Source organism: Dermacentor albipictus, chromosome 1 (genome assembly GCF_038994185.2).
Source record: "Dermacentor albipictus isolate Rhodes 1998 colony chromosome 1, USDA_Dalb.pri_finalv2, whole genome shotgun sequence".
In the NCBI taxonomy this organism is placed as follows: Eukaryota; Metazoa; Arthropoda; class Arachnida; order Ixodida; family Ixodidae; genus Dermacentor; species Dermacentor albipictus.
The window spans coordinates 110,883,420-110,899,201 of NC_091821.1; the positions used below are offsets into that span (position 1 = coordinate 110,883,420).

At 44.0% G+C, this 15,782-nt stretch overlaps 2 protein-coding genes across 8 annotated transcripts in view; one reads left to right on the forward strand and one right to left on the reverse strand.

Moving 5' to 3' along the window:
- LOC135907720 (serine/threonine-protein kinase 31-like) overlaps window positions 1–9,846 on the forward strand; it is a 326,396-nt gene extending 316,550 nt beyond the window's left edge. For 4 of the 6 annotated variants that reach the window (XM_065439440.1, XM_065439442.1, XM_065439445.1 and 1 more), the window contains one exon: window positions 9,314–9,846. In XM_065439440.1, the coding sequence (XP_065295512.1) occupies window positions 9,314–9,517 (204 nt within the window). In that variant the 3' untranslated portion in view covers window positions 9,518–9,846. The remainder of the gene's footprint in view (window positions 1–9,313) is intronic. The other 2 variants (XM_065439441.1, XM_065439444.1) reach the window with 1 other exon arrangement.
- A 1,311-nt stretch (window positions 9,847–11,157) lies between these two features.
- Window positions 11,158–15,782, reverse strand: part of LOC135907721 (protein odr-4 homolog) — a 101,126-nt gene continuing 96,501 nt past the window's right edge. For both annotated transcript variants that reach the window (XM_065439447.1, XM_065439448.1), the window contains one exon: window positions 11,158–11,327. In XM_065439447.1, coding sequence (XP_065295519.1) covers window positions 11,260–11,327 — 68 coding nt within the window. In that variant the 3' untranslated portion in view covers window positions 11,158–11,259. The remainder of the gene's footprint in view (window positions 11,328–15,782) is intronic.

Here is a 15,782-nt window from a genome sequence, read left to right on the forward strand (position 1 = left end):
TGGGCAGTATTCTTGGGTGATATCTTTTGGGTATAGTTTCACTTTCGCGATATTTTGCATGATTCGGCACTGAAAGCGGCCCGCGATAAGTGTTTTTGACGCTGTGCCAAGCTTGTTATCAGTCAAGAGCACTATAGGCTATATACTTTGAGGTGTTCAGTGCCAGGACAGCTGAGTCTTGCAAAATTGAAACTATCTCCGTAAGTGATCGCACGGAATCATGTCAACTTCAAGTTAGACAATAAACTAGCTTGAGTTCATTACAGATAGCCTAATGTCAAAGATGACATTATTATTTATTGCTGTGTACTGTAGTGATCTAAGGCAGAGGACCTGGCATAAGCTTTCGCAAATAATTCCTGCGCCCGATGTGCGCAAGTTTGTTTCAAGGAAAGGTGAGCATACCGTTTTTTCCAGTATTGTTTGACGTGTAGGTGAGTTGAAAGTTTCCAAAAGTCATCCCAATGCTTTAAAACATGCTGCACTGCAGGCCTTGTGTCACAAATTTCCAAAAAACTGCAAAGCTAGCTTTTCTGCATGGTATGGCGACAGCGTAACGGTGGTGCGAAAGATACGTACGCAGTGAAGCTGTATGCATAATTCTCTTCGTGAACTTGCAACATACTCGTGGGTAACTGTCAAGAGTTAAAATAATGGTAATTGTTCTTTCCTCGAATGTATATGGTGGTTTCCAGTTTCTAAAAAGCACAGAAGTTAACTTTACAAATTAAACGCTGAAACTGTGAAGCGACTTTACAAACTCTATAAACACCGACACTTAATTTGCAAGAGCTGTGTGGTTTGCTGTGTGCAAAAACGCAATAGGAGCGGCTTTTTAACATTCTTTAGAGAGCAGCGGACTACACGCACCAACATTTTTCAAGTTTGGGCAATCAACTTTTGCAGCCAAGTGACTGATCAAAGGCTTGTAACATCACTGTCACTGTGTTCACAAAAATCATCAACCATGTAAGCAATTCGTCGCAACACAACAGCCGCTATTCTAATTACAACGCCACCCCAGTCAACCGTAGAGTAGCAGGTAGATGAATGGATGCTATGAGCGACCCCTTTGAAACGGGGTGGTGGGTTGCACCACCAAGCTCTTGTTCTTATTTTGCCTAATGTCCATCCTTTCTGTTTCAACAAAGACACACAAAGAATTCCCAGCATCACTTCATGAAACACTGCTGGGAACTTTGGTTTTGTATGCCTCCATTATGTATGCCTCCAAAGTATGGAGACTAAAAAGTCTCCATACTTTTCTGCCACCAAACCTACATTTGCCTCCTACTGATCTCTACTGCAGATATTGTATGTTTACTTTCTGCCTGCTATCCCTAAACCCAAGTGTGTCAAGGAGGCCAGAGGAGCCTAAACCAACCTCAGGGTAGATAGCTTCACATTCTAATAAAACATGTTTCATCACTTCCCTAGCTTTACTGCAACAAGCACATACTTCTTCCATGGCATACTTCGCTTTATAGCTACACATTCTAAGGCATCCTGATCTTGCTTCAAAAAGCAAGGAGCTTCCCTTTGAGTTATCGTAAAATCATTCTTTCCTGATTTCATTTTTTCTTCATAGGTAGTTACTCAAAGCAGGTTCCCCCCCCCCCCCCCCCCCATTGCTGCCATTCATGAGATTGTCTCAGCCTCTCTGACTTTGCGTTTGATGTTCTTTATTGTCATGTTGCTCACTACGCTGGTCGCATACTGGCTGGTAAGCTTCCTTAATCTTTTCCTTCACTGTAAGTCAATGTTTTTCCTGTGCAAATACCTGAACACTCTCACAACCCATTTGCTTTCACATTCCTGAGTCGTTCTTCAAAATCAGTTTTTCTCTAAGCTTCCCTCACTTCAAAACTTGTCCAGCCCATATCACCCCACACAGCTCCGTTTGTAGTCTTCCCGTGAGCGCCCAATGCAAAGTATTCCACTGACCTTTGGTTGCCATAGAGTCATGATTGTACCCCTGACTTCAGGTAAATAACTGCATTTCCAAATGCAAGTCCTGGAATCATTACACCTTTCCACATACCGTGGAGTACCTCGTACTTATTGTATCCCCATAGCACTCTGTGTTTCATTGTGGCCGCATTTCTCTTCCCCTTTGCTATTATTGTTTTTTCCTGTATTTGCATATATCTATTGCCTTCGTTTATCCATTTACCAAGGTATTTGTATTCTCTTACCGGAGGTATTTCCTGGCCCTGTATTGACACTGTCTGTTCACTGTTTTCATTGAATACCGTACACCTGATTTTTTTAACGCTAAATTTCAGACCTAAATTTTCGCCTTCCTGTCCACAGATATTAGCCAGATGTTGTATATCACTTTGCTTGTTAGGTAGCAACACAATGTTGTCTGCATGAAACAAACCTGGAAGCTGCTGCTCTACTACTGTAGCTGCCCGTTTGTAAAAGAGATTAAACCCGATATTACTTTCCTCTAGTGCCTTTTCCATCCTTACCATGTACATCATAAACAGCAGTGGGGATAAAGGGCACTCCTGCCTCAGTCCCTTGTTGATGTCAACTTCTCGCTCCTCATTCCTTCTTATTCAATACAAACAGTATTTTGTAGGTAAATCTCCCTTAAAAGCTGCACACAGTCGTTGCCTAAACCTTCCCCTTCACGAATACCCATCAAAATGTTGCGGTCTACATTGTGATATGCTCCGGTAATCTCTAAAAAAAGCCACATAATAACGGTCTCCTTTCGTTAGATATTTCAGTACACTGAGTAAGGACAAATACGTTACCATCCAGACATCTGCCAATTCTGAAGCCGTACTGCAGTTGTCCCAGTATGCCATTATGTTCTGCCCATGCTTGAAGTGTTAATTTAATCACCTGCATTGCTAACCTGTATATTAGAGATTTAATTGTCAACAGTCAATATGAGTGAATCTTATCTTTTTCCCTCTTGCCTTTATAAATTAATTCTACTTTGTCACCAACTGTCAGATATTCGCCTATCTTGTAAGCTTTCTTCTACTGCTGCTACTGCTTACTTTTTGGTCCTAGTTCATTAATCAGCCTAATGGGCGCCTCATCTAGCATGTGCACTTAGAAATTTTCTCTTTTGCTTTCTTCCAGCTCAAATGGCACCTTATCCTTCTGGTTCTCGTTCATGCTCCTTTCCTTTTTTTTTTCTTTTTTTTAAAGAAATTACCTTGCCATTGCCTTGAAATGATTCAGCTATTATTTTATGGATATAATTTAATGCCACGACCCCTTCCAGTTTGTTTCCATCTTCATCTAAGCACGGCCGCTGGATGGGAAAAAAAAAAAAAAAGGAAGGTGCGGCTTCCTGCATCAGGCACGCTACAATGGGTGCGAACGTAACAGCTGTAGTTGCTTTCTAGGCTACTGGCTGGGCCGAACGGCGCTAGCGGGCAGGGATGGGATGCGTCGGGCTACGGCGTTTCAAGCGCATTCCTGGTGCATTTTGTGTGCTGACCCCAGACAGCAGTTCCCGGCTGGCTGTGCCACCGCGGATCACACCATCTTCCAACTTTTTTTTGTCCCAGCGGCCGTGGTCTGGATATGTTGTATTGTTTCACACTTTTGTTTCCAAAATATTCTAGGTGCAGTATTCTTTTTCTTACGTATTTCTGACTACCAACGTTCACTTTCACCTTTCTTTTTGCTTGAACCAGTATTTGAACGATAAATTTCTTCTCCCGGTATACAGTAAAACCTCATTCTGACGTTTTGGAAAAAAACATGAGAAAAAATTGTGTTAACCGGGAAGATGTACGATCCGAAGTAACTAAAAAATTTTGACATCGATGTAATGCGAAGTGTTACATGGATCGTTGCGACACGAGACGCCGAGGCGCATCAAGCTGGTGATCCTCCAGTGGCTGAGACACGTTGTGTTGTTTTCCTATTGCTAATAGGGTGATGGCAAACTGAAACGAAATCGAGTTGGTGGACGGGGCCCTATGCCGCCGAAGCGACACGTAATACCCATATCGTGCCACCTGCAGCAGGCGCAGCCATTTAGATTATTGCCTACTAAAAGCATGCAGTACGCTACCAATGGCACTGTAAAACAGAAAGGTGAAGATGTTTTTCACAGTAGGTTTGGCGGCAATAGCTGTGAATGCGGCATGCGACAACCCAGGCGGATATTTGCTGGAATAAGAAACTGTGCGCGCCGTCGTTTTCACACGAGCTGGGCGGCTATATACCGTACTGGAATATATACCGATTTGCTGGAATAAGAAAACGCGTGCCTCACACCTTGTTCACATGGGATCTAGCAGCCAGAAAACGTTAACTATCGCAGTCTGCAGCAGGGAACGGCGGCATGTTTCGGTTATCGCCTATTAAAAGCGTGCGCTATGCTTCCGACGGCACCACGTGCTGTTACACGGATAGGCGAAGATGCTTATCGCAATAGGATTGGCAGTGATAGCTTTGAATGCTGCGTGCGACGACCTCAGAGATTTGCTGGTACCGAAATGAGAAACCGAGTGCTCAGTGGTGTTTTCACGTGAGACGGGCGGGCGAGTATTGTGGTGAAACTGCTGCGGTGGGCAACTATATACTGTTCTCGATCGCGCGCGCGCCTCGCGCATTTTCTTGTTTACATGAGATCTAGTGGCCAGAAAACGTATCATACGATCGCAGTTTGCCAATGTGCTGAACGTTGGTGCCGAAAAATCGAGTTTTCCAGGAACATATGAAGCGGTAAAAAATGAGCGTCTCTCTTTTGGGTCATTTTTTGTGTTCTCGATTGTGAACGTTGGCACTGAGAAAACGTACGTAATGGGAACGTATCAACAAGGTTGTACCGTGTTTCCTATTTTCGGCTACTTCATCCTATGGCAACTGCAATTTTTTTGCCTGCCTATGCTCTTGTGGTGCTTTCTGTTGTTTGGCGATCATTCCCCGTATTCCCCTATTCCACTAGCTTTTCAGTTTTCTTTTTCCTTTCCAACGTAAGTGTTGCTTCTCTTTTCTCATTTCTGTCATCGTTGAGCTTTGAAGCTCACTATGTTCCCACTTTTTGTTGGCCATTTGCCAAGTTTTTTCTGTACTCTTGCGACTATATTTGTTATTTGTGCAACATTCATATTTGGACTGGCTATTCTTCACTCCTCGCTGTCTTTCTCAACTACATATTGAAGTTTCAAAATGATGTGTTTATGGTCACTCCCTACATTGCTATACCTTTCCTTGTCAATGACCATTTCTATCAACTCACAAATTCCTTTTGTCATCAGACAGCAGTCAATGGTCGATTGATGTCTGTTCCCAACTTGCCATGAGATTTGCCCATCGTATTTAAGCCTCATATTCACAATAATGAGGTTACATTGCTCATGGAGATATAGCATTAACTTCCCATTGTTGTCAGTATAACCATCTAGATCTTTTATGTGGACGTTCATGTCACCCTTAATATCAGCACTTAGGCATTCCACTAACTCTTGATTCTTCCCTTTGCAATTTTTTCCTGTCCATGAAGATGTTACACCCAGCCAAGTTTTCTTGCCAATCATTGTGCCTGATAACCAAAGGTGCGCTTGACATTTTGAATTTGCTCTTTTTCCATTTGGTTCTTTGATGCCTTTGATGAGCTTTCATTCTGATTTAGTTCTGTTGCAGCCTTCCCAAACATAATTCTCAATTATTGCTGGATCTTCTAAGTCTCTATGGTGTGTTTCTGTAACCGCACACACCTATTTCTTCTCTACTTAATTGCTCCTTAACCCTTTCACGGTGGATTTTTTTTCGCCATATACGACCGCCCAGGGTTGCTTTCTTTTATTGCAGGTTCCAATTCTTCTAAGGGACTTATTTAGAAAAAAAACTTACCCTAATTTTTCTAGGGTGACCGTAAAGTGAGAAAAATGTATTTTGCGTTGGTATAAGTTTACTCTTTATTCATGAATAACAACAATAAAATAAAGGAAATAAACTTATCATTAAAAATTTGATGCATTGTTATAGTTCAAGGCTTAGAATATGTGCACACGAGAATATTTCGCAAGTTTCAAATGTTCCTGCTCTTACACTAATATTTACATCCATAGCCTAACCGAACTGCGTAGGTGAAGGCACCCAAGGAAACTGTGTGGTTGTGTGCCCGTCAAAAAAGCAAAACATGTGACAAACTTCTGTTAATCTTCACCTTATCGCCAACCAGAGGCAATGGGATATCGCAAGTCTCCCAAATCAAGAGAAAAGGAAAAGTATGCACGGCGGCATCGTTTCTATGCTCACCCCTGTGAGCACTAGACTAGCGAGAAACAGGCAGCCGCCCTTTGAACGATTAGTAATGACATAGCCATCAGTTTTGCGAGCGCAAGCCGAAATGGCCCGCAGAACAAAACCCAAACCGCCACCTGCCCACGCGCACGGCAATGTGTGAGCGTGCCGGAGCCAACGTGCCGGAGCCAACTAGCTCTAAAACAATGCAACGAAAACCGAGAGGAGGAGGCGCGAGAAAAAAATTCCCTGTATTCCCACATAGTGGCAGCACATGCCAGGAAAGAAAAAATTAGGGAATTGGCACGCTTTTTAAATGCATGGACTGCAGCGTAAATATACGGCATCAACCATGTTGGACTTGTTCGCGGCGCCATATATTTACGTCATTGACCCTGAAAGGGTGAATCTGTAAACACTTTTCTTTCTTCTGCTGCCCTGCATGTTTATGTAGCATATTGCACAGTGAGCTCTCTTTTTCTTTTTTTCTTCCTCTCTCTCTCTCTTATTGCCGGTGTAATGCTAGTCAAAGGTTCCCCTAGGAGACCGTCTTCATTACTACATACCCTGGCCTCACGAGCACTCATGGGCCCCTCAAACAAGCAATTGCACGACCAGCAAGTCGCCATGCCACTTCGCTTCCGAGCCCGTGATTGAAGTGGATTCCGTCTCATTGAAAACCACACTTTCTCACTTAACTGTTTCCTTCCACAACCTTGAAACCTTTCTCTCAGCTCACTCTCCATATAGCCTCATTAGCGACCGCAACCGCTCTTTGTGTGTTAGTGTCGTGTAAAGGTACCTCCATCACCGTGCACACTACACTCGACATCTGAAGGGTCATTTTGGGCAAGTCATCAACATCCTTCACCAAATGCTGGACTAGTCTTGCCCCTTTTCTGTTTAGCATGTCATTTAGGCTGCCCGCCACTAGTACAAAGACAAACAGGTCGTGAAAGGGATGCCAGTGGCCAACAGTTAAACGAGGGTGGGCGCAGACGGTGGCTCCCATAGAAGTCGGTTATCTGTGCAGGTCTGGAGTTCTAGTAGGTTGTGGCTCATACAACAAACATAGTGCAAATGCTTATTTTTACATTATATTCTGAGCGTAGACTGTTGGACAGCACATCTATTGTTAGTTGCAAACAAAATTAATTTGTATTGCACAAATGTGTGTCCTCTTCATATATTTAAAAAGCGGAAGTTCAATGTTTATTTTTAATGTCGTCATTATATTGACACGTGTACTTACCTATCCTTTTTCCGGGGATTGCATTTCACCCGCTAACATCTTAATGTTATCACTCAATGCAAGATGCGCCGGCATTATTTTAAGACTTGCTTGAATGTTATTATTGATTCTATCTGCTGTGTAATCAGATTGTATATGCAACACAAATTGTGTGGTACTTTCTGGAAGGTACGCAAACACCAGCAATCACGCTGGAACCTTCGATGAGTCATGTATAAAAGCCGAGGCGCCTGACTCGCAGATGAGATTTTCAACAAACGCCGACTGTATTCATTGCTATCATTGTGCTTTGAACATCACTTGCTTTTAGGGGCACAAGTTCCCGTAGTAGAGACTTAGTTTCATCGTTCAGTTTTGCTACTGTGTTCTAGGCCATGACACTTCAAGCGCAACCAATCTAAGCGAGCAGCATAAGTCACGTGCTTTGCCTTGCATCCGCTGCCGAAAATTATTGATGAAAGATGCTACTGTCGATGCAGAAACCAATTTTAGAGGCACATCAAACGCTCCGATTTTGGTGCATTCACTGGTGCTGGAGGCATTGTGACGTCCTGTAGTAAGCAAACGAGGAATAAAACACATGCATAATTTGGGACACAGTACCCCTTTAAGGCACATGGTATGTTTTGGTTCAGTGCATGTATCATGGATTTATTTTCATCATGAAGTGCACTTTATGCACCAATAAAAGTATTGTTTATAGTGTAGTTGCACTGTTGCTACCAATGCATATCGAGTATAGAAAAGGAAGAAAAAGCACTTATTAGCTCTTACTTGCTCTTTCTCCACTTTTGGCCCTTGTACTTAAGAGGATGCAAATTTAGTAATAGTTGCATTATAGTACCGTGGGAAACTGTTCTTTCCATGAATGGCCTACTTCTCTCTTTTTATTATAGAAATGCTTTACGAATGGCACCTTAGCAGTCTCTGGGGATGTCTGAAGCCACCTCCACATTAAACCTGTCTGAGTATTATGCAGCAACAGTTTTTTACGCTCAAAGGTGTATATATTATTGTGATGACAATTATATGGACACTTTAGGCGAATATACATATATATCTTTAAAATAAATAAGCATAAAGTCGTCCAATGGCCACATTCGAACAAAAGACTTCAAGCACTTTAGCCCCATGCTGTAACCATTAGGCCATGGACTCTTGCCTTAGCAGCTGGAATAGAACACCATTAAGAATTCTCCATGCGCAGTTTCATAACTGCCAGGGCGCTGTTCCTTCTACCTGGCAGAAGTTGCATTATGTGCAGCATCTAACCAATATGTCATACCCGCGTACAGTTCAAACACTGTTCAAGGAGTCGGCATCGTTGCTCATCCAACTCGAGGCTCATACCCAATATGGGGGATATTGGTCAAGAAATGATTAATTATTTTAAGTTATAACCAGAAATAAACTTTCAGGGTTGCTACAGAGTAAGGTGCTGTTGAAAGGTGAAATTGCGTGTTATAAAATGATAGCATAATAGTATGAAGAATGGATAATTGAAAAGCGCGCACAAAAAAGGGAAGTATACAAATTTAACAGGACATTCGGTTGGACTGCAGAAATTCAGAACGTCCTGGACCGCGGAGAAACATCTACGTGGCTGACCGCAGTAGAGGCCCCAAACAACAGACCTAGTGCAACGCTACACCTTGCCATTGCTGTCAGTGCTTCACCCTTTGGGCAAAACTGCCACATTTTTGTTCTTATCCCATGTTCTAGGAGAAGCAGGCTGTTGATGCTGTATTACTTGTCATGATCTCATCTGTCTGCCAATACCTCTTGCATGATCTTGCAAGTCGTGCTGATAGTTTTGCTCCATCTCTGTCGCAGCAGATTCATAGCCGACAAGAAGCTGCGGTAATACGTTCCCTGCTGAGAGAAAACCCTGCTGATCGGCCTACAGCTGCACAGCTTCTTGAAAACCCTGTTTTTGCTGGGTTCAGCAAGGATCAAAGACCCAGCACTGCTACTTCAGTGGCAGTTAAGGCGAAGTTAACTGTTGCCCAAACTCTCTCCCGACCACTCGAGCACTGAAGTGATGTGTTGATTTCCACCAAGTCGTGTTTTGTATTTTGTAATGAGAGTGTACAATTAAATCTCCATTACCACTACCTGTCTGTGATCAGCGCAGTAATGCGTTTTTAAGCCCATTTCTTGTCATTAATGTACCACAGTCTTTCAATGCATCTATCATTTGACATTTTGTCTAAGCATATATAGTAAAAAAAAAAAAGTTTGCAGTTAGCACACACAAAACTTTTAGCTCTCGTATCCCCATTGCCTGTTTGGCTTGTTCTTTTTAACCTCCAAACATCACATTTATTTGTTTTTGAGAGCATTCAAAATAAAGTTTGCAATATGTATGTGCTTTGTGTGAAGTCATTTATTGCTGCTTAGCATTGCCCTGCAATAGATGTAATAAGAATGCTGCTTCTTGCACCTTGTCCACAATCTGTTCTGGGTTTACTGCACCTTGTTGCATTTACACAACATTCCGATGAACCACAGTAAAAACAAGCAAAGTCGATTTGGAGCTCCCTGTACATGTTGCATTTCCGCAATATTCATCCGAAACACGCACTGCCTTGTGCTGCCATCAGTGCTTACCCTTCGCATCTTCTGCCAAAATAAACTTGGCGGAGCTGCACGCACCCGCTGCTAAGTTTTGCTCTCCATAAGAAAAAGCGCAACAAAAATGTTTTGCGCTAAGCTACACATCCTCAAGACTCTGTAGATTAAAAAAAAAAACATTATCTCGGTATAGTTTGTTCCGATAGTGAAGGCAGCAACCTTTCCTGGAGTGCTGACAACCCCAAGTGCAAGTCTGTTTCAATTCAGTAGAAGATGCTTTCTGGTTGGTTCAATTCCCCCCTCCCCATCCCCTTCTTTTTCCCCCACAAAATGATGTGGTGCATCCGCACGCTACCGTGTCTCGTCACAGGTGTACCCTCACGTCTGTGCGTCCATGTTCTCAATTTTGACGGTAACGTGAAAACGCTCCATTATTTCCTGGATGCACAGGAATCTGCAATACTGCTCAAACTGTGGGAACCACCTGTGCTGCACAAGCAAGAACGATTGCTTGTTCCACACTAAAACATGAGTGCACCAATAATTGTCAGATGCAAATAAATGAGTATTGATCGCATCAAGTCTATCTTTCACCTTCAACTTCTTTAGTTGCATGTTGTTGCAAATACACAGCATACCCCCTCCGCAAATTCAAACTAGAGAAATCTTGGTTTCCGTGAGTAGTGCTACTGTTATGCTTCCCTGTAACTCCATGAATAACATGAGGAAACAAAAAATTTTGCAGTAAAGGGTTAAGGACCTGGCTGTTTGCATTCAAAAAGACCTATTGCTGTGGCTATGGTGTTCTGCTGCAGAGTATTACATTCCTGGCTGCATTCTGAAGTGCGAAAATGTCTGTCTACAGAACTTTCGGCACACACTAAACAAACCTTTAAACCCTTCATTACATCTCATTCTGCTTTGGGACATTAAATCCAACTGATAATTTAAGTGACTGAGTATAGAGCACTGAATTTGCAACGACTCCATTTTTACCAGTTTGCTAAATGCAGTTCAAAGCAGGTTTTAAACTCTTTTATGCCAAGCATAGCAACATAAGTGAAACATGATACTGCAGTGTTTTCACAAGAACTGTGCAAATGTACACAGACAACATTTTGGGAGTATTTTAATTCTGTACATCAGCCACTTGTAAGGATGATGGAACACAGACAGTCAGCCATAAACTTTTGCTGTGCACTGACTCAGTCCTGGAGCAGCAAGTAGGAAATACCGGCACCAAGAGCAGCAATGGCTGCACTCGCAATTGGAACTGAAAAATAAAGTCATTTTTCAAAACAATCTTGTAACATTCACAGTATGCAGTGATGTGATTACTACACCAAGAGGTGAAACTTGCTACATTTGGGCAGGAATTGCATAGTATGCACCAAGGCTGCACTAAGCTTTTTTTTTTCTTCAGAGAAGCAAAACCAAAGTTGGCCATTCAGTTGTCACTGCAGGACAGATGCAGCTTACCATGTTTGTAAGTATGAGTACCGTTCAGGCCACAAGTGAAAAAGATACCACTGCCCATCGCAATTGCCTGAATCACTGATAGCTAGGCTACAAAGAAGTGTGCCTCAACATTTCTCAAATGCCGTTACCAGCATCGAAACGCATGCCCTGCCGCGTACTGTGAGTTGCGTCCATGTACAATTGGCTGTCAGCACATGAAAACATACAAGCTTGCACAAAGCTTCACATGCCGACAGCGCACAAATATAATTACACCGTATTAGGTCACGACCACCATTGTGTCAGCCACGCTAATCTAAGACCAAGGGCATATGTACAGCATCAACCAGTTTTTGTTTTCGTGAAGGATTCACTTGTATTTTATGTGAAGTACACAAGAAAGCCGCACTGTTCAAGATGTGCAAATCAAGTGCTCGCAGCCATCTTGGGTGAACTTGCATGCACCTTGTGAGAACCCTTGGACCCCTGTCATCTACATGGTCACTGGGGACACTCCATTCCAGCCTTATTTTGGATAGCGTATGTTCCCCACCGGCATGATGTAGAGCTTGCTGCTTGCGTACATGGCCCACATTACACAGTGCACAGCGCGTATTAACAGTACCCGAAGAGGTTCGACATCTCTTTTTTTTAGCATCCGAGGTACATGGGCACCTTCGCCTGGAAGGTTCACCTTCAGTGCTCTTGGCTGTGGGATGTGCGGGCCCCTTGGTTCCGTGCCCCTCTGGGCAAGCAAGGTGGCCCACTTGGTGTGGCTCGGCGGACTTACACAGAGCTTTCACCCGCAGTCTGCGACTGCTACCCTAATGCTGTAACTCCTGTATGGTATGCATCTTTTGTACTTAACAGGAAATAAACCTCCTTTCGTTTGTAACACGGGTGAAGTCTCTACGCCTTGCTGGTGAGTAAGCAAACCTGGCACGGCACCCCTTTGTGTGCGCTGCAGAGTGGGGATGAGCTCTAAGGTTAAGGTCTTCTTAGGCCTTAACTAGCCGGTATTGAGCACATTGGCCTGAACCCCACAACCTACACACGTAAAACTGGATGGAGAAGGCTACGAGTGTGGCAACAGCATGACACATGCTGAGCACACCTATGGCCCGCAACAAAACGTACTGCGACAGCGAGCAAGTCTGACGCTAGCACGTGGGTACAAATTCAAGTGCCTTTTACTTTGCTTGCGAATGGCTTCCGTAGCCATCTCACACTGAATTAAAATAAAACTACAGACGACCATACTTGACCAAACAGCACTAAAGAGACATGGATGAAGAAAGGTAGATACACAATCATGCTATTTGTCCTCGTCTTTTTAATGTATGAACATTCATCAACTAGTCCAAGTTGTCTGCCACTAGGCAATAGCTCATATATGTTAACAGAAACGTGCGAGTGTGTGGCCATTGATGCCTAAAGCACTGTCTCGTCATAACCACCTGTGTTATCAACAAGGGTACACATCTGCAGATGTCAGCCAGCGAAAGACAATGGGCCATGGAAATGCTTTCATCGATATCCGAGCTGGTTGTCACGAGACTGTGCTGCAGGTATCGACAGCCATGCACCTGCAAGTTGCTGTGTTCAAATACGTATCTTGGCTCTTGCAAAGCCATATCCTGACAGTAGGTGTGCGTCTTTTTACCAGAATGACGAGCTGGATTTCTGCTAGATAACAGCTGTGCTTTTGAGTTGCACCTTTACTATATGTGCCAATCCTCGATCACAGAGCTTGGCTAAATTAATATGGGCATGACCAAACACTTCCAAATCTTTTACACCGTGGAATAATGGGTTCAGGTGAATATGGGGAGACAGCACACAATATAGTCTCGAGTATCCACACTACAACCAAAACAATTTTTTTTAAAGGCTGTACATTTGCAAAACGTGGATGGAAGCAGCTGCAACTATACAAGAATTAAAACATGACCAGGATATTTGCACCCGTTTAAACTTGAGTGGAAAGTTGCACGTGCACTTGCCCGGACCACCACTTTTCAAGCATCATTTTTTATTCGAGCATCAAGGAACTGGAACGGCCTTCCACACACCATCGCAGCCATCACAAGCCCATCTGCCTTTACTGAAGCTGTTGTCACCCATATCTCAAAATGAACGCCCGTTTCTAATGTTTATTTTATTAACCATCCCTTATGTAATACCCCTCCAATGGGGTTTTTAAGGTAATAAAGTGAAGTGAAGTGAAGAAAGGTTAACATCCAAGGACCCGCAGTCTTTGCATGGAGCAGGCAAAATAAAACTGAAATAAAGCAAGTTGCCGACTAATTTTTCGGGCATGTTCGATTATTTGGCCTTCACCGCAGTATCACCACCAAATCCACAGAACCAATGTAGAACGGTGACCGAAATTTCGTACCCTTTACGGTCTAGTACGTTGTCTCGGATTTCTCAGACAGATCCGCAAGTGCCCGATGCCAAAATATGGTGACTGTGAATGAATTGCTGCCATTTGAGTGTTGCCCGCACCACCATTTTTGTTGTCGAGGTGGTTCATCCGCTTCTAAAGTGCCGTACAGCCACTGCAACATGTTTCGTTTACTTCGCACCAAACCACAACTTTGGTCTTCGGCTCTAGACAGGCCACACTGGTTAGGCCTAGCCGGCATTTGATCCTGCACACAGGCTGAACTGACAGCAGAGTGCGTGAAGCAAAGCTTGGTTTCGCAGGCAATCAGCCGGCAAGCACTGCCAACGTGTAAGAGTTTGTATTTGCTGGAAAGAATGGTGAAAGCTCATGCTGTGGACAATTCCTCCGAACTGAATTAGCGAAACACAGCTCAAGGCTAGCCTCGCAGATTGAAGGTCGCACACGCGATGGGCGAACGCAAGATGTACCTGCAGCCTCGACCGTCGCACAATTTTTGGCGACCCTGTCCAGTTTCGGAAAAAGCAGTTGGCTGCAGCGTTTACTTTCTGCAGCCTTTTTTACGCTGAGCCGTGCTCCTGCAAGACTGCAGAAGATAATGCCAACCCTTTCACTTCCTCACACATATCCACTCCTCTATTTACTTTCCGCGCACAAACTGAAAAGCCAAAGAGGGGCGCGGTTCGCTCCATGTCTAGTCGTCCTGTTGATGATGATAACTTATTGGCATTCCCTTTGATATGGGACGGTGACAAACAGTCACCTAGCCAGCTTGATTTAATCAGGTATGCTATACATGTTTTTCAGCATAGCATTTTGGTATGCATCCCCTTAACCTTCCTTCCTGAAACCTTCTCTATCTTCCTTATACCACTACCTATTCCTTTTTTTCCGTTCGGTATGCCTGCATATCTTTTGGTTATCAAAGTATGTCGAAACACACGAGGATGAGAAGCCTGGAAGGAGCACTTGCACTAGTGCCTGATGGGTTGCATGGGATTCCTTTCATGCTGCATCAGCCAGAAAAGCGGTCACCAGGTTTCACTGAAGAAAAACAAGGTAATGCATGGCAACAAATGCAGCTACCATCGTTTCGAAATTTCGTCCCGCAAAAGGGCACCTAAAGAAAGGAATACAGCCAATGTTCCCAACGTGCCCAATCTGAAGAAGCCCGGAGTTGTTCTAATCTTCGCGCAGGAGCCACAATCCACACACAAAAAAATTAATTTTACAAACCCTACGCTTGCCGTGCACATAAAAGGTGCGAACATGGCAGCAAAACTGCAGCAATGAATCGGCGAGCTCCATACAGACATGCGTGACCTCCGCGACAACCATAAATGCTGATCCCGGAGGCCTTGTATTGTACCATTATGGCTCCGCTTGCCAGCAATGACTTCAGCCTGCAGGGTGTAGGGGTTGTGGGACGGGACGTCGGGATGAGAACCCAAAACTTGGGAGTGTTTATTCTACATTATGTACAGGGAGGTGAGCGACAAGTAACATTGGTACAGTCATTACGGGCCAGCAGCAACTCGGACGCTGCGGCCCGCGGCAAGAAGTTCGAGAGAGGTGAATCAGGGAATCAGGGACTGTCCCAGAATGCTCAGGTCTCTCTGGAAGGCTTCTTATAAACCCTTCGAGCACTGTAAGTCACGTCATGTTTGACCAATGGGAGAGTCCGCTCCGATGACGCCACTTTCAGCCAATGGTAGGCGCCCGTGTCGCGGTGTCACACCTGGCGGCTCTCTGTGGTCTTGCCTCGCAGACTGGCAATGCACTTCTAACGAGGAGAAGGGGAGGGCTGCTCATGCTCCATTGTCCGAGGCCCACCTGCTAATCCCGGCGGCGCACGAACTTGTT